Source organism: Geospiza fortis, unplaced genomic scaffold, assembly GCF_000277835.1.
Source record: "Geospiza fortis unplaced genomic scaffold, GeoFor_1.0 scaffold283, whole genome shotgun sequence".
NCBI classification, from domain to species: Eukaryota; Metazoa; Chordata; class Aves; order Passeriformes; family Thraupidae; genus Geospiza; species Geospiza fortis.
In genome coordinates this window covers 1-24080 of record NW_005054571.1, presented here as the reverse complement: position 1 = coordinate 24080, position 24080 = coordinate 1, and the positions used below count along the sequence as shown (strand labels likewise).

The 24080-nt window shown below is 38.3% G+C and overlaps 1 protein-coding gene across 1 annotated transcript; it reads right to left on the bottom strand.

Moving 5' to 3' along the window:
* Positions 1–2830: 2830 nt before the first annotated feature.
* Positions 2831–24074, bottom strand: LOC102031640 (BRCA2-interacting transcriptional repressor EMSY-like). The gene is made up of 13 exons (XM_031064212.1): positions 23997–24074; positions 21741–21890; positions 19850–20050; positions 17355–17491; positions 15699–15872; positions 14597–14795; positions 13132–13296; positions 12717–12872; positions 10973–11032; positions 9742–9893; positions 7738–8301; positions 6388–6756; positions 2831–4798 (listed from the first exon to the last, which is right to left on the bottom strand). The coding sequence occupies exons 2-13, from the start codon at positions 21796–21798 to the stop codon at positions 4604–4606; spliced, it is 2430 nt and encodes an 809-aa protein (XP_030920072.1). The 5' UTR covers positions 21799–21890; positions 23997–24074; the 3' UTR covers positions 2831–4603.
* Between the last annotated feature and the right edge of the window lie 6 nt (positions 24075–24080).

Sequence of the window (24080 nt, the reverse complement as noted above, 5' to 3'; positions counted from 1 at the left end):
CATCCAAGATGATGAACTATCTCTGCATGCCAGTCATAGCTCTACATGCCTCAAGGTACCACCAAGTTCACCTTTTTTTTTCTCAGTTTAAATCCTTAGCACACTAATGCAATTCTCAATTGCCAGTATTGGAGATACAAGGCCAGTAGATCTCAAACTGCAGCATCTGTGCTGATTGCAGAGAAAAGACTGCAAATGATAGAAAATACTATACACCTTGTCAATCCCAGTTAATTATCCTCAATCGTGCAACTGATTTTTTTTTTTTCCCAAGCTTTTTTTCTTCCTGTCAGTGTCAAGGCCCTGGCACAGGTTCCCCAGAGAAGCTGTGGCTGCTCCATCCCTGGAAGTGTTCAAGGCCAGGCTAGACAGGGCTTGGAGCAACCTAGTAGAAGGTGTCTCTGCCCATGGCTGGAGGGTTGAACTGGACGCGTTCTAAGGTCCATTCCAACCCAAATCATTTGATGTTGATATTCTGCCTCTACACCAGACTGAAATGTCCCAACAGCAATTTCTTCTTGCAATGGAACCCACAAATACACCTAAAGGTACCTCTTCCCTAACTTTCTCTTTGATAAACTATGTTAAGCTCTAAATTTATCATAAGTTGTTTCTTTTCTGCTGGAAGAAAAGAGATTCAAAAATTCTCAGGACAGACTTTGAGTAGGGGAAAAAACTCAGTCCCACAGTTTGGATGGAAACCATGCACGTGTAAACATTGTTCATGGTTTACTTCAAAACTTAGGGAAAGGAGCCAACCATAGACACACAGGTGCTAAACATACTTTTTTTCCAATACAGGCAAACCCCAAAGCAGTATTTTTCTAGTTCATTATCCTAAATTATGACCAGTTTTCTCTGGATTCAATGTTGCCAAGCTGAAATCATCTGCCTTTGTGGGGATGAACAACCACCTTCACCTGTGAAATCATTAGACTTCAGAACTATTTCTGTATTAGAAACAAAAGCATATAGTCTTAATTCAAAAGTTTTGATTTTTAGATGGCTTTAGATAGGTGGTTTTGTTTGTTTGTTTGTTTGTTTTCAAATATCATTGATTTAGTCATTTATTCTGTTCAAAATGTCCTAAAGGCCCTTCTTCTATTTTGCCCTAAAATTTCAAAAGCTCAGGGCTTTGTTTTATAAGTCGGAGAAATACTGAGACTGATAATAAAGTCAACACAATGGTTTAACCTTTCCAGAAAACATGCAGTCTTCTGTGATTCCCTGCATTTTTAAAGGACACATAAATTCCCCCTAGTTTCAGTACTTCCTCTAACTTCAGTTCACTTTCTTAGCTTACTTTTTTGAAAATTCATGTGTGTTGCTGCAGCAACAGTGAATGTCCCCAGAGGACATTCATTTAACTGCTGAATTCAAAGAACTCATTAATGCCATTTCACTTGCTCTGCAATTTATCCACATTTTTCTGATAAAATAAAAGCCTATTGCCTGCTACTTCCCAGGACCAAAAATTATCACCACCATACCTACTCCTTCTTCCATTTCAAGAAAGGACATCAAATTAATTCCAGGAATGAAGATGCAGCTCATGAGGGACATGGGATATGCAAATATTGTTTTACATACTGATGGTTTATTTTTAGCAGTTTGGTGATATTTATAGGGCTTTGAGAAGTGGATACATGGCTGCAGGGGGATGAAGTATCCCAAGGGCAGGTAGGAAAAAAGCTGCACATCTGGCAGGCAGGACAAAAGAACAGGCAGTGTTGCCTGGAGTTCATGCAAAGGAGAGAAGGCCAAATGCTCCAAGCACCTTATCTTACAGTCCTTATAAAAATAATGTCAAAAAAACCCCAAAATAATGTTAAAAACCCCCTACATTTTAGCTCATCTTGTCTATTTCTTATTTGTAAAGGTATTCATATGATGGAGTGCTGAAACACATAAATTCAATAAAAGAATCTGAAGAAAAACAAGTTGAAATTTGGGAAAGCAGCAAGAGAAGAATGTCAGGAATGAGCACGCTGAATACCAAATTTCTTCCTTCTAAATTTCTCATGCCACCCCCAGACATCCCCACCATGTGCTTCAACTTGCCAACCTTAAATCAATCCCTTCTTATAGAAACAAGAAAAGTTTTCAGATGTTAAACAATATACTGTCTTCAAAGACTGTCAAATAATCCACTGCAGTTGTCCATACCTTTGCTCCAGTCATCACTAAAGATGTGATGACTGGAGCAAAGGTATGGACAAAAAAGGATTTTGTTTACAAAAGTCATAAAACATCAGAATAAACTGGACCAGAACTCAACAATACAGTGAACCCATTAGGTGTTGAATTCACCTTACACTATTTCTTGGTATCTATTTTTGGCTGGGGAGAGCATATACCTTCACCTAAAACTGAAACTTTAACTCGGGCCAATGTTCTTAGTCATAAGTGCTTAAGAAAAGTCTTGCTCTCTGTTATACTCTCATGGCCTTCCAGTCCTACATACACCAGGGACACTCAAAGGACTACACGAGCCCAGGTGGCAATGAAAATTTGATACAAGCCAGAAGAACTGTGTGTGTCACCTGCTTTGGACCTGTCACAACTGCGCATGGAAATACAGAGCACTCCTTATGCTGACTTATGCAAAGCACAACAGACTGTCCACTGCCAATAACATCGGTATTAAGCCTCTTTTTGTCATCCTGTAGCAATGTGGAAATTCACAACTTAGAGCATAACTTCTTCACTTTTGTTGATTGCTGTGGTCTCATTAAAACAAGAGTAAAATCTCCTGAATAATTATCAAAACCTGAACTACCTAAAATGACTGGCAGGGTTATGATTTAACTAAAGAAAGGAATGTGGAATATTTCATTTAAACATATTATTCTCTTCAATCCTGAGCACTATGGACATCAGAATCCAAACTGATACTTGATTTCAATACAAAGGTAACACAAAAATCATTAGTTTTATAATCCACTATTCCAGTATTTGCATGTAGAATTTTTCAGGACATTTCTCCACAATTCTGTTCTACATTATTTTAGAACTAACGCTGATGGAAAAAGAAGACAGAAGGAAAAAATAACTATATTAAGATCCCAGTGACTTAGTTTATAAGACAACTGATGTTAGAGAAAACCAAGAGCCCCCTCTAGGGGTTACTGCAAGTTCCAACATAGGCGGATTCAGAACAGGTTAGATAATGGTTTTTAGGGTCTGAGGGTCTATATTTTTCAGTTTGAGTTACTCCAACTGGAATTCAACCTTAACTATGATATCAACAGTAAAATGACAGTTTAAAAAGAAAAGACTGACGCAAAAAGCTGTATTAGATTTTGGATGAAATCTACTTACAGTACTTCAGCACCAAAATGTGGGCAGTTAGGCTTATACATTTATATACAATTAAATGATGTCAAAGTCATAAAATGCTTAGTTATTTATAATGAAATCTATACAAAACAGTTAAAAACATGGTTTTATATACATTTTGAAAAAAAAAGTATTGTCTCAATTACGAGAATGTATTAAAACTGGTTCTCTTGTCCCATCTGAACCCAAACCGCTCTCTGTGACTTGTAACTACCACAAAACCCCAATGTATTGCTTCAACAAGCCAAGGCATAAGGCTAATTTCAGAAACCCACCATTGTACACCCATTTAAGCTTTTAAACTCCCCAAATGGTCAATTTTAAAAACAGCATGTAAGAGTAAAATATAGATTTTTAGAAGTCTTAGCTCACTTCTAAATTCTCAAGTTCAACCTGGAAAGATGTTGAACTATTTATCCCCAATTTTGAAAAACTGATTATAGCAAAATGCACCTCCTTCTCCCTAGTTCATACTAGAATTAATACAACTGCCTGTTTCACAGGAACTTTTTTCAACAACTTGTCTCACTTTAAATTTCATATTTAAATAAATAATCAAAGGTTAACTAGAGTAGATGAGCATTTTGTATGCTTATGGCAGAAAGAAATGCCTCATCTATTATTACCCGACTTCTTGTAAAGCATGAAAACAAAACTCCACTAGCAAATCCACTTTGTGACCAGATAGCAGTTTTGCTTATTTCCAAACATTCACCGAGAATTTAAAAAAAAATATTTTAAGCTTCTGAAAAAAATTTTTAAGTGAGCATGAGTGCAAGAAAGCCAAACAATTCCAAACTTCCTGGGGCTTTTCAAGCACTGTCAGAGACATTTTTTCTCTCACATGCTATTTGAAAATAAAAATATTTATTAAATGTTTTCTTTTTTTAAATGGTGTTTTGCTCAACAGCTAAAAAGACACAGCAAAATAATGATCCTTTTTCACTTAAAGCTGTTTCAGTATCTGGGCAAGGGCTTCAATAGCACAAGCTGTAGAATTCATTACAGATTTGTTTCTGAACAGGAGTACATTCCACTGTCACAGGTTTACTAAATCTTGGTACCTACATCTCTTTTTTTTTTTTCCAAAACAATTTTTAAGATTCAGCTTTTGCAATACTGTATTGTTAAAACCTACTGATGCTTCAAGAGTCCAACGAACAATTCTAATAGGCAAAGTGCTCTAAGACATCACAATAGAAGGGCATCTTGGATGCTCAAAAATCCCAAGATATTTTAAAGTACACTCCAATGTCTCTATTCCTTAGGATTGTTCAAGAGAACTTTGAGAGGGGCTGGGCTCAGTGCCGTCCTCAGTGCTGCTGTCCACATCCTGCTCCATTGCTGTCTCCTCATCATCGAGGCGCTGACTGGTGAAGTTGTTGAGCTCCAGGAGCCCACTGGGTTCCACCACCACATTGGAGCTGGAGTGACAAGGGATGGGATAGTGAGGGATAGTCTGAAAGAAAGAAAATATTTAAGTTTAATGAACAATATTGAAGGTAAAGGCATCTGTGCAAGCACAGATTTGTGGAAAAGGGATTATTTGGTTTCCAAGGGCAATTTTCCCTAACTGAGGCTTCAAAGCAACCTTTCACTGGATTGGGTCTTGAAAGGCAAAATTTGAATAATCTTGCTTTCCAGGCCTTTGATCTCCCCTAAAGGTCTGTGACAACATAACCAATGCCCATCGTCCACCATTCTGCAAACCCAAAGCAGAGATAATATTTTCTTCATCCTGATCTTTTTTAGACAGGACGTGGTGATAAAAGAATAACCTGAGTTAAAATGACTCACAAGGACTGTAGAGCCCAACTCCTGGCCCTGAACAGGACAACACCAAGAATCCCACCAGGCAGTGCATTGTCCAAGCACCCCAGGAGGATTATGTTTCTTGTATACATCAGAGTTCAAGCTCTGGCCCTGCTCAGAGCTGCAGCTCAGAGGCTGAAGAAACACAATTGCTATTTACTTCTAAGATTATTATTATTATGGTTATTATGTTATTTATTTTTACTTGTACTTTCATAGGTTAAAAAGCTAAATCTGTGACTTCATTCAACTGAAATTCTGGGCATTATTTGACTTTTGAAACAGCTCATAGCATGCCACAATGATAAATAGCACCAATTCTCAAAAGATACAGGTTTGAAGTAAAACAGAAATCTATCTTTGTCTATATAAGGAGGACTAAAAATGAATACAGAACTGGTAATTGCTACAAAAGAGAAGTTAGGCCCAGTAAAGACTTCACAAAGTATCATGAAAAATTTGAAATCTTTGTACACAAATTGTTTCCCACATCAGAAGTATTTTCACTGTAACACAAGCATGATCCATATTAAAACAATTTCAATCCACACTACTGTTTGTGTGAACATATGCCACACCAACTTGTCTACAAAAATTCACGTTACACCACTTGGAAGACTTATATACCCTCCTCAGTTGACATTGTGACAACTTATTACAACATAAACCATCATATTTAAGGCAGCAGAATCAACGAAAATATCAAGCATAGCTGTTAGGAAATGATTAGAAGCATTTACGCTAAAGATCAATAGTAATTTTATCTCAGAAGTGCTCTTACCCTAAGTGAAGTTAAAAAGTTTTCTTCTGATTTCAATTCTTATTTGCTGAACCTTTCCAGTAAGCAAAGCCTACAATGTCATTAATTTTACACTGAGAAGCAACTTTAATAGATAGTATAAAGGATTCTAGAACATAACTCCATACTAAGTGTTGAAGCAGTTTTAAGCATTGCAAATGAAAGTACTTTGTAAAATGGGATGAGTTTGGTTGTTTTCTTAGAAGAAGGAAGACACCGAGGATGTTGTAAATGGTACACAGTACTAGAGAAACCTGAGCCCCATTAAGAAGAATTACACTTCAATGTTGCAATTGATTACAAGCTAAGAGTAGAAACAGAACCAAAACCTGGGCAATAAACCCATGAGTACTCAAACATCATTCAGTGACTATCATCGCATCAGACACGTGTTTGCTGGGCTCAACCTTTGCCTTATTTGTTCAGTCTTCTCTTACCTGGACAACAATTTCTGAAGAGCTCTCTTCAGCTTTCTTTTGTGATATATTCTGAATGTGTATAAACTGGTTTGTTGTAGGTATTCCTCGTGCCTCGAGTTTCCTCTCTGTTAAAGTAGGACCAACAGCAGGAGGACTTGAGCTGGATTCTGTATGTGTCTGTTGCTGGGGGATGGAAGGTGCCGTCATCCCTACTGCAGCCACCCTCGGGCCCTGGGTACAAGGTGACGACTCTGCTTCACTAGCAGCTGTACTAGTGGACGTGGCCTTGTTTGGGGGATCCACTACCGTGTGTTCTATGTTTGCATCAATCTGAGATTCCACCATAGACACTCTCAATATATCTCCTACTGATGTCTCCGTGGATGCCTGCATGGGAAATAGGCTGGTAACCAGCAATGCCAGTTTGGGCACAGAACTGCCATCTGCTACCTTTGAAACAAAAGGAGGCTCATGCCCCTCTAAAGTTAGCTCTGTAACAGTGGATCCTTGCATTACAGTTAGATGTTGCACCTGAAAATCAAATTTTTGTTGTGCATATTACAGTTAATATATTTTTATTGAAATCCTCATCAATATTTCCAAGGAAAGAATGGCACAAACAACATACTTGCTATTAGGAAGACAATTGAAACTCAGTGTTTTAACAAAGGAATTAGCAATGATAGGGCAACAGTTAATTGAAGCCTGGGGAAAAGCAGCTTTTTAGGCTGCTAGATAAGGATTGTAGCAGTATAATACCACAGCAGCGTAATTTTCCTTTGGAATTTACGGCCCCCTGGTATGTTTGCTAGTTTTCACATCTATTCCTGAAAGGGCCAAAAAAATTGTACTTTTCTGGAGTTAGTCAAAATACATTTTTTCCCATGTTCCTCTGTCTCTGCCTTTTTCCCTCCCATGGAAAATCAAAATACTCCTGTATGTGAAAGCCATATAACTTCAGAAAGATGTAAACTACAAAGGAAGAGGAACAATGGAGAGCCTTAGGAGACTGCAGTGTATTCACCTTTATTTCTACAGAAATAAAAAGTGCTACGGGAACGGAAATTACGAACGTGTTGTTATCTAAAAATGAAAATAAAATAACTAGGGACAAATTCCATGCACCAGTGGTGGCTGAAATTAAGAAAAACTCTCCAACAAAATAAGTTTGTGAGCTCTATGGATTTTTCCCCTATAACATGTGCTTCTCTCTCCTAGTGTCAACCTTCTGCTGGGCTAATTACTACCAGCAGAATGAGGGATTCTCTCTTGCCAGGACAAAACACTGCTACAGCGACAGGGTCGGTGTTTTATTTTTTTTTCCTTGAACAGCGATGTGTATTTTGCATGCTATCAATATTCCGTTACCTGGCTTGCTGGCTGTTTCTCTGAAGAGGCAGGTAGCTGCATTTGACTCTGGGGGGGCTGGGGTTGCACGTAGATTTTTTGTGCCGTTGGTGCCTGTTGCAGTTTGGGCAGCTGCTGCGTGGTTTTTACTGCAAGCACCTGTACTACAGTTTGCTGTGGCTGTGCCACTAAGGTAGGGAGTTGCCTTTCTTTGGCCATCATATGATGTGGGGGGTGCTGTGCATCTGGTTTGGTCTGTGCTTGCTCTTGCTGCAGGGGGGTTAGCTTTTGATGTCTTATGGAAAGTTGGGGCATTTGTGGGAGTTTGTGCTGGATTTGATCAGCCTGCAGGTGGATTGTCTGCTTCTGCTTAGTCTGGAAACACTGCAGAGTTTTCACTTGCAGTTGAGTCTGTTCCAGCTGCGGCTGACTCAGTTTTTGCTGCTTTTGTGCCTGCGATTGTGTCAGGGCAGATCTGTAAAACAGGCCAGTCTGAGGATCTAAGGTGTCCATCTCTTCCACTTCTCCCTCCTCAGTTCCAAGCTGTTCACTGTGTTTGGTAAATGCAGTGTGACTGCTTAAGGCCTTAAGAAGAAGAATTTAGAGCAAGTTAGTAAAAAGACATATAAGAACAGAAATAGAAATAATAGAAATAATTTTTATAGAAATTTTACAGAATAATTTTTATAGAAATAATTCTTAATGTTTCAAACAGACTACTTTAACTTTTTTACCATTACAGACTCCCAATGCATGTACAAAAAGATACTCTTACATGGGTATTTCACAATATATAAGCAATCAAGATCTATTATTATCATGTTGAACTTTGTGAGAACATGAGCTTCACAACTAACCCTCTGATGAATTATGTAGATCTCGCTTGTGTCAGACTGAGGCTCAAAGCTCCCTAAGGTTGCCTGGCAGTTGGATATGAAGCAGCACTGAGTAGCAGGTGGCTGAGCCAGTAGCTCCTCATTCAAGCCAGAGTCTCTCTGTACAATAATTTTTTTGTTCTGCCTCTTGAAAGCCTAATCATCTTCTCTAAGGTTTCTTCTGCAGGGCCCCATTTCAATACAGGCTGTCCTATTTTAGCAGAGATTATCTTCTTCTTCCTTTCTCAAAATTGCATTGCAATTTTTCTTGGGCATTACACAAACATTTTTCTTTTTGAGGGAATGAGCAACCTATGCTTTGTAAACCAAAATGTATAAATGCACTGAAAAATGATGTTAGCAAGATCAAACAGCCTAATACACCTGTAAAAATATACTGCCTGACATGGGTTTGTAACTCTAATGCAGTACTGATCTGGAGTGCAGCTGAAGTTCCTACAAATTAAAGCACTGCAGAGTTGAGCAGGTCCTAATCAAAGTCATTCAAGTGGTTTCAGCAAGACTTCACCACAAGCTGCACTTCTTGTTTGAATAGCTTGGAATACCCACAGTCCTGATCTAAATATGGTCTTTTTGATTCAGGGAAGTTTTCCTATTCACAAACTAAAGACATCAAATGGAAAAGTTACTGTGTGCTCTGTGTACTGACCAGATTCCAGTTCAGCCCTCTTCCCCCTACACTACCACCAATATAACCTAATGAGGTCAGGCCACTGCAATACTGCAACCCACCCTCACCATCAAAACACAATCACAGAATGGCTTGGCTTGGAAAAGACCTTAATGACCATCTACTCCAACACCCCTGCCATGGTTCCACTAGACCAGGTTGCTCCAAGTCCTGTCCAACCTGGCCCTGAACACTTCCAGGGATGCGGTATCCACAACTTCCCTAGGCAGCCCATGCCTGTGCCTCACTACCCCTACAGTAAAGAACTTATTTCTAATATTTAATCTAAACCTCCTTTCCTTTGGCTATTGAAGTGATATTAAAATAATTTATTTGCTTGTATGCTGAACATCTTTGGTGGCAGCACCATGATACATACATGCATAGGACCAGGGCTTATTCTGAAATTTATATGACCTACTGCTGTTTATAGCTTTCTGGGAAAAGAAAGGATCCAACCTGCTGCATGATATGGGTAATGGCGCCAGTGGAGGATGCAGGAATAGATTTCACCACAACAGAAGTCTGCGTTGCTGTCTGGGACTGAGCCAAGTGCTGCACCAGAGTCCTCTGGGGCTGAGATGACTGGTGGGGCTGGGACCGATGACTGACTGAAAGTAAAGAGGTCAGTGGCACTTCTCCAGAACTAACTGCAGGAACTTCAACTGTCTGCTTTGCAGTTAAGCTTCAACTGAAAGCATACATGAGTGAAAAAGATCTAAGCATGGAAAATGTCTTTCACTGTGTGCTAGTGTCAACCTTCATGATCTATTCTGAGAAACCTCTTAAAGTAGCAACTCCGAGGTTTTGCTTTTGTCTGTTTCCTAAGTAACAACACTTGGTCCAAACCTCCTCTGGCCACCCTTTCTCAATACACCAATTTTGCAAGCAGAGTTTATACTTGATGTTCAGCTGGGTTCTTTATACAGCACTAGAATATTGCTGTAGAACACAAGTTATTATGTGGTTTTTACACTATTAAAAGCACGTCCACAATTGACTGCAATTAAGAACAGCAAGCCTTGCTCACCAGGTTTCTAGCACTGATAAACTGCACATAATAATCCCCAGAGCATAAACTAAATTTGGAAGATTAGCAAGATTAGATTAGCAAAATAAGATAGATTAGAAAATTTTTTGGTATTATTAAAGCAAATGAGGCTGATCAGAAACGATAAATCAAAAAATGTAGACCTTGTTATGGGTCTATGTCACTTTTGAGAACAGATCTAGCTTGAGTTACAGAGCTATAGTGATAGGCCTATAATCAAACAGTGGATTGATAGAAAAATCATGTGCTGCTGAGGAAAAAAAAAACCCAAAAAATTCTACATTCCAGTCACTGATACGAATACAAATCTCTTTATGTCTGTCCATACTAACATGCAAATATTTGTGTAATCTAATTTCTTAGTTACAAAGTATTTAATCACTGAAGGAGAACAAGCAAAGTTTAAACTCAGTTGTAACACAACTTAAAATTAAAAAGTTTCTAGTGACTTTCCTGAAAGGTCTTCTTTCTTTTTTAAAGAAAGGTCAAATTTTGAATTAATATGATAATTTTACCTTCTCACTCCAAGAAAGTCAGTTTACCTCAATACTGGCCTGCATGCTGTGCCAGATTTATCCTCGATATCTCCCAACAATTCCTACACAATTGAAAGCTTAATTTAAAAATAAAGTTTCTAACCTATATGGTTGTGTAGATATTCTTCCGAATGTGAACCAATACAGTGTTGTCTTCCTGAGTCTGCAGACAGACAAAAAACGGTGACACTAAGATGTGTGAATTGCTCCCTGTATCTCATGAGGAAGCACACTCTGAATCCCAGCTCCCAAATCTTTTGGTCTAGGCACATGCAGGACATTTCACAGCAGACTATAGATTCTTTACTATCTTACTACTGAATTTTTAGCAGAAAATATAGCTATGTGGGTTACTGATAAATTCAGAGAAGCACGATTCAAACTAAAAAGAAACTCAGTTACTTGCATTCCTTGGCAATGTTCAGAGAAATTGGAGGAAGGGACAAAAATCTAAGTGCAAAATAACCAGGTTAGTGCTGCAGCAGAACCTGCTGCTGCCAGCCCATAGGAGTCTGCACTTCTCTGGAAGATTCCCACATTTCAAATCAATGTTTACAGAAATCCTAATATTTAAAATAGTATCTCCACATCTCCAGGAAATTTTTAGCCATTGCACTTTGTATGGTTTCTAAGCTGCAGAAAAGTACTGAAGTCTACTGAAGACACTGATTGTAATTTTCCATTCTCCCTGCAAAAGGCCCTCTTGTACATCAACTTTCACAGCAAGACCCATCAAAGACTGGAACCTTGAAGAGAAGCTCAATGCACAATATCTGTGTCAGTGAAGATATTTGACTGCTAATTGGAAAGCACTTTAACACCATCTATTATACTTTGGAGTTTGTTCTAAAGGAGATCCAAGGGAGCATGAATCAAATATTTTAAATTGAAGCCAGATATAGTAAGTGGTATTTAAAAGAACAATAATAACATCCTCCCAGGCCAAATTTCACACCACTTAAATTCAGGCTATTCAAGAGATGGGAGCAAGGGGAGGAGGTACAGAACAAAATGAAACTGCCAGATTAGACATTTAGCCCTAAAATTGTAGAGCTACAGATATGTAATAATACAGTTTAATACAATTAAGTTTTATTTCTCTTTTCCAATGTAGACTTTGTTTTTGCTTTCATTTTCCAAATATTATAGAGGCCAACAATATGGGTTTAAAAAATTAAAATGGGAAACCGGTAATCTGATCCTTTCACGTATGTATGGAATTGGTTCATACCTAGTGTTCTGGGGTTGTAGGGAACATCAGAGAGACAAGAGAAAGGACTTAGACAAAATGGATGTCCAAATAAGAGTAAAGAATTTAAAGAGATGAATTCGAGTAACTTATATATTTTAGAAGGGCATATTTATTAGTTCAAGGCTTTCTATAAAATGAAGGAACTGGGGCAACATCACCATGCTAAACTCCCGAGTAGTTTAACTCGGGACTACATAGATTTTAACAAACTCAATGTCTGACTCCTTTCAGTATGTACAAAAACTAGGCTATGGTTCCTCTAGCTTCATTTTCTACTTTATTCTTACTGCACATTTTCCTTTAAGGGTGGTGGGACAGTCTGTCTTCTACAACCAGGCAATGGAAAATCTACTCAAGTGGGCTATCCTGAAGCAACCACTCTGTTTCAGTTAGAAACATTTTCCCTTATGGCCCAGCAAGGCAGATGCAATCTCTGTCCCCTGCATAGGGTCTCAGGAGCGGAAGAAAATACTCATTTCCTCTACAGAAAATTACAGCAAAAACACAAAAGTAAAACCTATCGTAAGAAAACTCTAAAATTAAGTCCTCAGACTTCAACTGCAAAGCCACCCTCACACTAACCTTAGACACTTACCAGTTGTGATATATTCAGCCACTAGTTCTGACTCTACAACAGCAATTGAAGGACTTTCTGGAGAATGCCTCTTTTCTTGAGTCATCTGGATTGGAACAGCCATTTGGCTCAAGTCAATGGTAGGCTGCCTTGGCTTTGATTCCAACTTTTCCTTCACTGCTTTAAGAAAGGCAAAGCATAAAATCAACCTCTACTATATAAATTTTCATAATAAAATAAACCTACAATATAAATGTACTAGTTTAATTAAATATAATGAACACTATAGATGCAAACAAACTGATACAGGATAAAAAAGAAGGAATCAAGTTGATTCAAGATAAGTGCTTTTCAATTACAAAACTTATTACAAAAGCCTGCTTAAGCAAAAAATAACCTCTGAAGTTATCCTAAACAATCTCATGGGTTTTCAGACCTGTTGTCTGCTGAAGTTCCAGCAAAGCTTTTATTGTGGAAGTAGCTGACTGAGATTCACTGGATACATCCTGGTAAATTATTGTAGGGTTTGTGTCCACAGGAATTTCATGTTCTGACCAATCTTGACTTCTTGAAGCAATCACATGGACTACAGGCTGAGAATCTGTTTGCAAAAAAACCAAAGGCACATCATAAAATCATGGAATGGTTTGGGTTGGAAGAAACCTGAAAGCTCATCTCATTCCAACCCCCTGCCAAGGGCAGGGACACCCTTCACTAGACCTGGTTGCTCCAAGCCATGTCTGATCCAGCCTTGGACACTTCCAGGGATGAGGCAGCCACAGCTTCTCTGGGCAACCTGTGCCAGTTCAAGTCATCATACAACCATTTTGGGTTGGAGGGCTCTCATCCAACTTCTTGCTTTAAAGCAAGGTGATAACTCAAAATTATACCAAATTACTCATTACTTATTAGTTTTGAACATTGCCAAGGATGCATACTCTCATTCTGCAACACTTTAGTTTCTATTTAAATTGATTGTTGAAGTAAAACACTGCTGATGTTACTAACAGTTTCCAGCAAAAACCCAAAAGTTCTGTATCTTAGTTTTTTGTACAAGATTTTGTTTGAAAAATCAAGCAGGTTTCTTTGTATGTTGAATTTGCCTTGGATTGAACTTTTTTTCCATAAGGTTTTAGCAGTTCAGGTGATCAGCATGTATTCAGTATTCTGAACTAACAGCACCTAAATTTTGCTAAGTTGGTTGAATCTTCAGAACTTTTTTTAAAACTTACTTAGATGGCCATATAGACCAACAGTTACAAAATTACATAGAAAAGGTACAAAGGTTTCACTGAGAAACTTGCTTTAATTTGCTGTACTGATATGTATCATGGTCACTCCCAAACACAAGCTGGATTTTGTTTATGCCCTATTATTTACTGGTCCTCTTACAGACAAAGAGCTGGATCTGTATCATGGCTTGAAGCCAGGGCAGAATTCCCATCAGGATGCACATCTGATATATGTCCTGATGCATGTACATATCTATGAAAGGACCAAGATCTGTGTTGGTCCCATGGCAACCTTCAGACATGCAGCAGAGAGCTGCTTTGATACAATCTGGAAAGACAGTGGCAGAGCATGGAATGCCAAAATAACCTCCATAACTTGCTACCCTGCCTACCTCTGGCAGACTTTGCAGGAAGAAGAGGGAACAGGTTGCATTCTAACAGTAAGTTGGAGCCCAGCAAGACACCTTTATCACCACTTTTCAGGATTAATGAAAGCATATAGTAAGTAGCTCAAAAGAAAGAAAAATATAAAAGTACGGGAACAATGGTGCTTCACTGCAAACACATGGGGTGAAACCTGTGCTAAAAGGAGACACATGGAGCTCTCTAGAGCAAGCTGGCATGCTTGGAAGACAGTCCACTCATACATTACGTGACACCAACACAGACCTTGAGAGCTCTGGGAAGACTCTGTAGAAGAAGAACTACTGTCAGTGTAGGTTTGTGGTTCTTCTTTCACTTCTGGGAGAGACGAGTTTCCTGTCTCTGCTACCCTTGAAGCCTGCTGTAACGTTTCAGTCACCAGCTGTCTGGTTTGTTCACTCACAACTGTTGCTTGAAATGTCACTGGCTTTGGTTTTATGAGGACCTAATTAGAAAGGTAAATTTTGTTTATAGTAAAAGCACTCAAGAAAACAGATCTGAGCAATCAGAGTACAGGGTGCCACTCAGATCTATGTACACCACCTACATAATATTAATATTTTACTTAGAAAGTCTACCTCTAAATTCAGCAACTTTGATTATTAAACCATGAAGTCCAAGTAAATGGCAATGCACAAGAATGCACTTCTCACTCAGTAATTTGAAGTGTTTAACACAACAAACCACTAAACAGTTATTTTTGAGGACTAGATAAAACTAGTGCGATAAGAAAAAGCTATACAAGTGAGCTGGAACATGCACTGCACTGATAAGGACAAGCAATTCCACAATAAATACAGTCTTGAACAACCAAAACACACAAAATGTTACATCTCATAAAAGCTTAGTTCTTTCAAATACTAAGTGCAGCCAGAGAAAAAGCTGAAACTGAAAGCATCCAGAAATAAGGCAGATTCTCTGTATACAGCCCCACCAACTACACAAGGTTGCAGGGACAGCCAGAACAGGTATTAAGCAGAAAATAAACTTCAATAAAACCCCAGATTTGATGAATGACCTATGTCCAGACTCTGCATTTTTATCTCTAATGGTCTAACCATCAGCTGTAAGATGTAAACAAGTATTTGGAGCCATGGCCAGACAGTTTCAGCTCCAGAAAAGGCTTAGTAAATCCTTTTGGCTTGCTCTAGGCCTTCAGAAAAAACTAACAAATGCAGATACTGTGCTTGAGAAATCAGGATCGAGGCCAATTCATTACACCGCTAAGTCTCATTCCCCACAGATATATATTAAACCTAGAACAAATGAGGAAATACATTGAAAAATTATTTACTTCCCATTAAAATTTAGGGGTACATTCCAAAACAGAAAGGGGTCCTCACTGTACCTGTGTTTTCCCTTGTTGACCATAAACAATTTTAGTTGGGATGATTTTGGTGGCTGGCTGGACCGTGGACCCTATTCCTTTTGGCTGTGTAACAATCATTTTTGTGATGGGTCTTGTGGCAGTGATGATAGCAGGTTTTGCTCCTGCTGGCACTGCCTGAATAGTTTTCTCCCCCTGTAGAGAAGTCAAAGTTTACAGATTAACTTAATGGAATTGTTCAGAGACCCAATTTTCCAAAAAAATATAGTTATATGTGAGTGTATGTACCATGAAATAAATCTGCTGCTACAACTACATTTATTTGATAGAAAATACATTACATGATCAAGAACAAAAAACCCCTATGGTTTTGAATGGAAAAAGCTACCAAAATCCACTTTTCCATTACCTTATCTTTCAAGTACCTCTGAAGGGGTGAATAAAAAGAAGTAACTACAAGACATGAAGTTTTTAAAACTGGAACTTTCTTCAAATCCTTCACAAATGTTTTTTTTAGACCACCACTTTCTGTTAACACTAACTTTGGCAAGACATCTAGAAAACTTGAACTGAGATTCTAAAAAAAATATTTAAATTGAGATTCTAAAAGAATCCTTTAAATATAGATTTTTTGCATTGTCTTCACAACCAAGACATTAATTATGTATGGACTTTTTTTTCAATTAAAAGTTCACTTCATTAAAAAACCCAGATTCACAGGAATCTTGCAACTACAGAATAGTGTTTACATCTGACTAGAGTCCTGATAGCTTAAGAAGAGCAAAGACATTGAGCATGCTTTTTTTAAGCTCTGCACAGTAACAAACCAAGTGAGTAGCACAGTAGTAGCCAGTTCCTATCTATATCTATGAAATAGCTGGAAATCCCCCAAACCATACTTGCTTCAAAAATATCATCCCATTTTGGTAGCTACTATTGGTAACATCATAATATTTCCACTTGTCTGCAAATACATCTTTAATTCTAAAACTAGAGAAGTTCAAAATTTAAAAAAAACCTTTCAGTAGTTCTGCTATGCAAGCAGCCTTTTGAATTTCACAGGAATAAGGCATTAAATCTCACAGTTTTATCTAGGAACATTGATTATTTTTATTTACTAGTACTTACATATAAGCTCAGTTGATGCCAGAAACTTGATTTTATTCTTAGGTGTATCTCAGGTTACTCAAAAAATAATTCACCACTATGCAGTACCCAGGGCATAGGATGCCACAATGTTACACACCACATCAACTGAAAGTGGTTGCCCTACTGTGAGGACACAGTTGATTTCTGCCCTTTACACCCAAACAAAAAATGGCTGGAGATGCAAGTTATTAACACAGGACCCCAGTTCTCACTGGAGAAAACAGACTAAATTCTAGTAATTTTCATCTACTTAATTGCTTCAGCAATACAAAATAATTATCCATGGGAAAAAAAGTTTTAAAATTTATTATTTTTTTATCTTTGAAAACATCCTCAGTTTGCTTCAAGCATATTCTGCAAACCACAGTCAGTTTTTAAAGATCCCTGACATCAAGGCATGCCAGATCTGTTAAGGAGCTCATGCAGAGTTTGCTTTTAATTGAGCCTTCAGCAGAATAGAGGACAAGCAGCAGCCACCACACAGCTTGTCACTAGGCTCTTAATCTGAGACTTGAAACAATTACTTACCCCAGCATTCAGCAGTGTTGTGACAACGTTTTTGCCTGGAAGCCCTTGAATTGTAGTTCCTTTTCCAGTAGTTTTTTGCACAACAATCACATTAGGTTTCGATGTCATTGGAATTGTAGTAATTTTTGTTGTAGTTCCTAAATTTTTGTGGGGAAAAAAATAATGTGCAGTTTATCCTATTTTGTATATTTCCTTTCACCATAGAAGTTGGTGAGCTATGGAGGAATCATTGTATTTAAATCTGACAGCACATCAAGAAACCTGCAGCATCTGGAATGGGAATTCATGTTACCCAACTCAACATGGAAACATTACATGCCAGCTCAAGAAATCTTTCACCTACAGTAAAAACAGGTGTGCCCAGGAGAACAGAACATATTCTACATTAGGACAGGCAACCCCTTCTCACAAGTTACAGAGCAGACTAACACAGCTTTCTCAGGCAAACATGTAGAACTTTTCAAAGGCTGGAGTTAGGGTGGGATAAGGACATCATTAATACTCAACTCAAGCTCCTATTTGCACAGACAAATACTCTTCTACAGATGACCTCTGTAGAAGAATCTATGAAGCAAGGATGTATCTCCAGTCAAGAGAAACACCACCTCTTTCTGTTGTAATGTAAGGGATGAGTAGTGGATTGAAAAAAGGAAAAAGGAAAAATATGCTATTGTTTCACAAATAGTCCATAAAAGCTAAGTTTAGAAGTGTGTTGGTTTTGTGTTTTTTGCTGGTTTGTGTTTCTTTTTTCTTTTATGATTTTTGGGGGGCTTTTTTCTTTTTTGGTTAGTTATTTTGGGGGTTTTTTGTCTTGTTTTGGTTTTTGTTGTGTGGTTTTGTTTGTTTCTTTGTTTTTTGAAGAGCTGACCTGGCTATTGCTGTTCCTATGTTAGTATTTAATTAGTTCCATTCCCTTTATCAGGTTTTTAGTTACCTGCACTGACAGGTAATTCTGGTCAGCCTTCCACAGTCTACAAAAGTCCATACACTGGAATCAGTCATCAGTGCTATCAGACTGCCATTGCAATAGCTACTCAGACAGCTTTTTATCAACAATTTCTCCTCTCTCCCGAGGAAAGCACCATTCAGTCACAACACAGCTGCAAACCCAAGGACTCCCTATACTACCTTCTACTCACTAGTCATGCCTGTAAATTCCTCACAACCTATTTCAGATTAACAATTCTACCAATTCTGGGAAAGGGAAGACATGCTGAGACAAGATTATGATTTATTTAATCCTACTGACTTCAGAGGCATCTAAAGACTGCTCCCTTAGCAAAAACAATTAAGCAAACAAAAAGAAAAAAGCAGGCATGATTTCCAAACTTGTGTTCTTATTATCCTCATCAGGATCACTCATTATTATCCTCATCAGGATCCCTCACAAGTTTCCCCACATTAGCTGCTGCTCAGGAGAATACTTCCACTTGTGTATAATTCATTACAAGTGTATATTACAAGAAATTGTCTTAATAATTCACCATATCCACAACAGGCTAAAAAAAGTTACTTGTTGCCAAAGAAGATGCTGTATCATCACTAAATATAATTCTGTGGAAATCAAAACCTGTAAAACTGCTCTACCAGATTACAGCCCAAGAGCGCATTTACTGGATGGCTTGTGCAGCACCTTGTAGCGACTGGAGCTGGTTGGTGCCATGTCGTCTGAACTTTGCTGAACAAAGTCCTAAACATATACAAGAAATTGTCACTGGTATCAGTGTGCTTGGTGTCCTAGTCCCAAAGAAACCCTATCTTCAGAGATGATGGAACCACCAAATGTTTTGGGTTGGAAGGGACCTAGACGCTCATCCAGTTCCACCCCTGTCAAGGGCAGGGACATCTTCCACTACACCAGTGCTCCAGGCCCCATCCTACCTGGCCTTGAACACTTCCAGGGATGGGGCAGCCACAGCTTCTATGGACAATGTGAGCCAGCACATAACCAGCAGGGAGACCAATGGCTAATCAGCAGACTAACAAAGATAACCAGCACTGTCTGCACAAAGCTGGGAGGGAAAGCTTAAGGCAGAACATGGCCTAAAGGAAAGACAGGCTGCCACTGGTAAAATATCAAAATAAGGTGGAGACTGCATGGCTGAATTTAACATAACAGCCCATTTTTATTCCAGATCTTTGGATATGCAGTGGAACAGGGAAGGGCAGCACTGAGATTATAAAATGTTTTGAATTTGGGCGAACAGTGTTTTCTAATCTTTCTGTCCTCTGTACAACATACTAGTCCCCACACCACATTTCTCTTTCCTCCCAGTTTTCCTTCATATTTACTGTTTCCTTCTTAAACACAAGAACTGCCACAATCCTTAAGAACACTCCACCTTCAATTTTCTATTACCCTATTCTTCATGCTCAGCTATTTTCCTTCTGAATTCTCCAATAAAGGTTCTAAAAACTATTTGAGCATGTAACCCACAGAAAAGCCCTGAACAATTAAAGCAAGCCCGAAGTTACTTTTGAAATAAAAGTCTTACCAGTAACAACAGTACTCATATGCCTACCAGAAACAATATTACTGCTGATGATCTTTCCTCCTAGAGTAGCCAGGGATTTTGGTACTACAGTAATGATGCTACCACTTGTAGTTTTCACATAAGTAGCAGCCCCTGGAGTTCCAGCCATCCGAGCTCCCAGAGAGGGGCTCACCGTCGGCCGTGTATAAGTTGCTTGAGTTCCTGTTTTAAAGAGAGAGAGAAAAAAGTTCACTGTTACAACACAATCCTCTACTAATGTTTGTGGAAAAATATGTTAGTTTAGGAGAAAAGTGTCAGATTTATCCAAAGACATCCCATCCTGCAATCTACTGCCACCCTTTAAAATTGTTCTAGTAATTTTTAAATCCACAGAGCAATATTCAAGTATAAACTAAATTTAAATGGAATATAACAGTCTTCTGAGTATTTTAACAAATGCTTCACGACTGCCTTATTTTAATTCATGTCCTTGTGTGTAAGACTGCAATTTTTAATAGATGTGCAGATTCTGCCTGTAGGTTTGCCTCTTGCTCCCTTAGATACCCAGGAGTCAGGCATCTGATGACATGACCAGAACTCATTCCTTCCTCTCAGGAATGACACTTCTATATGATAGATTGCTTATAAAGAGAACTACCAATGACTAGTTTAAGTAACATCCTTAGAAGAAAATATGATTTACAATGATGATGCTATTTTATGGACTTAGCATACAGCAGCACAAAAGAAACCTCTCATAAATGCTAGTTTTTAGAACTAGTCCTTTTCTGAATGCAAAGAGAAGTGAGTCCACAAAAGAAACTTTTGTCAAAAATAGCAACAGCTACACAAACACTGAAACTCCATTTTGCTAGTAATGCCGCAGATAGTGCCCTTAATTGCTAAAGATCAAAGAGGAAAGCAGTTTGTTTCATCAAGAAAGATGTGTTCACATCCAAGAGAGCACAGGAAAGATTTTACCAACTAAATGAACTGCAAAACATTTGTTTTTTCTAATGCACTCAAAAATGTATCTGTGGAGTACTTTAAAAGTTATAAATGGAGTATTAACCATCAGTTTATGCTAAGGAGATGAGGAGATGGCCTCAAGTTGCATCAGGAGAGGTTCAGGTAGGATATTATAAAAAAATTGGTCATGGGCAGGGTGGTCAGACATCGGAACAAAGCTGCCCAGCAAAGTGGTGGAATCCCTGGAAGCATTCAAAAGCCATGTGGATGTGGCACTTGGGACAAGGTTTTTAGTGGTGAACACGGTGGTGCTGGCTTGATGATCTTAGAGGGCTTTTCCAACCATAACGATTTCATGGTTCTAATAGTCCCAGCCCATGCTAAAAAACACTAAGGAAATGAAGAGTTTTCTGAAAACCAGGATAAAGCTACATTTTAAGTTTTCCTCATGCAAGTTTACAATCAGAACAGTCTGCATTATTATCTATTAGAAACACAAATACAACCAGATGCTCAGAAAAACACTGGGAGTCCTTTTATAAATTCACTGCAGGACTATGAGCAAGTCACATTCTTTTGAAGTCCATCTATGCAAAACAGGAATGGTGCTGACCTGTCTGCTCGAGTTAAATCAGTATAAATCATGTCGTATAAGGTACTACAGAAGTGCAAAGTATCTGTATAGATTGCATAAAAACTTCATTTAAAATAAACCCAGAGGGGAAGGAACAATGGTATTTTTGTGTACCAATTCCAACAGTGGAATAAAAGAGCACTCAGTGGAAAAATCCTGATCTAGAATAAATAACAACAGCATTGTGAATGTGCTGTTGTGCCCACTGTTTAGAAGAGCTAAGTGCCTTTTTTTAACCCTGGGAAACCATGCTCGATCACCTGTATGTCCGGATTTACCCTCCCTTCCCTTCTCAGAGCCATAACTTACCAGTGGGAGTAGTGACCAGTTTAGTTGTCATGATAGTCCCATTACTGCTAACCACCATAATGGGTGAATTGCTACTGCTGGGCAAGGTCGCTGTAACTGGTTTGGGAAGGATTTTACTGGGCTGCACCTGCTGAGTGATTATTTTAACACCTAGGAAAGGAGAAAGGTCACTGTTAAAATACAGGCACGATAAGTTACTTTCTGAAATGCTTTCTCAGACCAAGGCCTAGTGGGCAAGTAGCCCCACAAGGCTTCAATTCTGAGCCCATATATTCTCGATAATAAAAAAATTATTTAATTTTTGAGTTTGGGTTGTTTTTTGATTTTTTTTTTGCTTAGTTTTGGTTGGGTTTTGTTTGTTTTGCAATACCAAGAAAGTCATCATCTTTGCCTTTCATGTGCCTGTTTCAGTTCTTAGCTACTTTCACTGTTCATTCCATCACTGATTTGTTGATGTTAATTTTTATTTTTCCTGGTACATGATACAAAAAACCAGAACTTTCCCAGGAGCCAACAGGTTACAACCAAGACTGAATAGGTTCATACACAATGAACCATCTAGAAGCAAAGTAATTCTTCATCAATTCAGTCTATAAATCCTAATGTGTCATAAGCCTACACAAACTTTACCATTCTGAATAAATTAAAAAACATTTCTGCACAAGTAGTATTAATGACTATAAGGAAGCAACTGTGACACTGGCTAGGGAAGGTTACTTTAAGTAAACTGCTCTCTTTCCCCTTGATTTACTGGTTACCTTAAAGCCACAAAGAAATTTGGCTTAAATTATGAGTAAATCAGTAAGAATGAAGGATGAGGGCACCTTAATGCCTCCAGGATTCTGCTCCCTTTCTCTGCATTTTATGTTGGGGAATGGTACCCTTGTGAGATTCACTTCTCAGTTGCAAACCAGTGGATTCACAACATCTGTTCAAAAGTGCATCCAGGAGATGGGCATCTTACAATCTACTCCATGATGAGGTAAATGCATGGCATTGAGGTGGCCAAATGCCATGGAACATACAGCCTGAATGAATCCCATCTAGATGAAGCACTTATGTTTGTACACAAGTATTCCTAGGTGAAAAGTCTTGTCCACTTGAGATGTGCAACATCCTCCAGAGATGTTTTCTTCTCTCTACACTGACTATAAAAGCAGTACAGAGCAAGTAAGCCCCACACTGAAAGAGAAACTGAAGTCTCTGTATCTTCCAAACTGGATAAAAAGTAAAGTCTCCATGAAAACTGATTCACATCTTCCATAAAGAATTGGTATCAGATGGTATTTCCTAAGAAACTTTTAACTAAAAAGCACAATGAGCCTAAATTAATTGTAGAAGATGAGGAAATGAAGCTCACATTGATATTGTTCAGTGTCTGGAAATTAGTAGTTGTTATTTTTCTTAAGCAATGGTCCTATAATCCAAAAGGTAGTTCTATCAAAGGACAGGAGTAGGTAGTTTTATCAAAGGACAGGAGTAGGGCTGTTTATTTTTTCATTCCATGGTCTATTGTAATTGTTTATCTAAACAGTATGATATAAAATAAGAATTTTACTGACAGGATTAAAATAAAATACTGATTTTATATTAATATACATAAAAATACTTTGCACTTTTATAGCACTTATTTGAGAATGGGTTAACTTTGCAAACTTTATTTCTTAGTACTTCTTGCTGAGATAAAAACTGTGCGTTACAGCAGAGAGAAGCCAAGAAAGAAAGATATGACTTGCCCAAAGTCAGCTGAATGAATCAATATCACAAAAAGAATCCAGTCTAACTTCCAGATCTAACTGTATTTTTTTTGACAAGTACCTCAAAAGTACGTTTTGATTTCTGGACCAAAGAAAATAATTAAAACACGGAGTAACTTCTTTTTCCAGGTGATATCGTTGAACAACTCTTGGATCTTCAGAGAACTGGTGTGTTTCAGGTTGCCAATCACATTATTTTTGAAGTTATTTACATACCTCTCAACCTCTAAGATAAAAACATATATACCTAAAGCATGGTCTGTAATACCTGAACCAAACAAGAAGAGTGAAAGAACCAAATTCTTTAACTACTGTTACTTGAAAACATTAAAACATCCTTCACTATCTACTTATATTCATGTTTGAAGCCAAATCCTGTACTCAAGGGATCATGCCTTCATGACCACTCCCCCATAAACATTTTGGGGCAGAATTTTGCCCTCCTTTCCTGAGTTGCAGCCAGACCTCATCAATGTGACCCAAGATCAACTCCAACTACCTGATTCCTGTTTGATCTGAATGGTGGGCTTGATGCCAGCTGGCAGCTGAGACTGCTGTGGCTGCTGCTGGGCTGCAGAACACG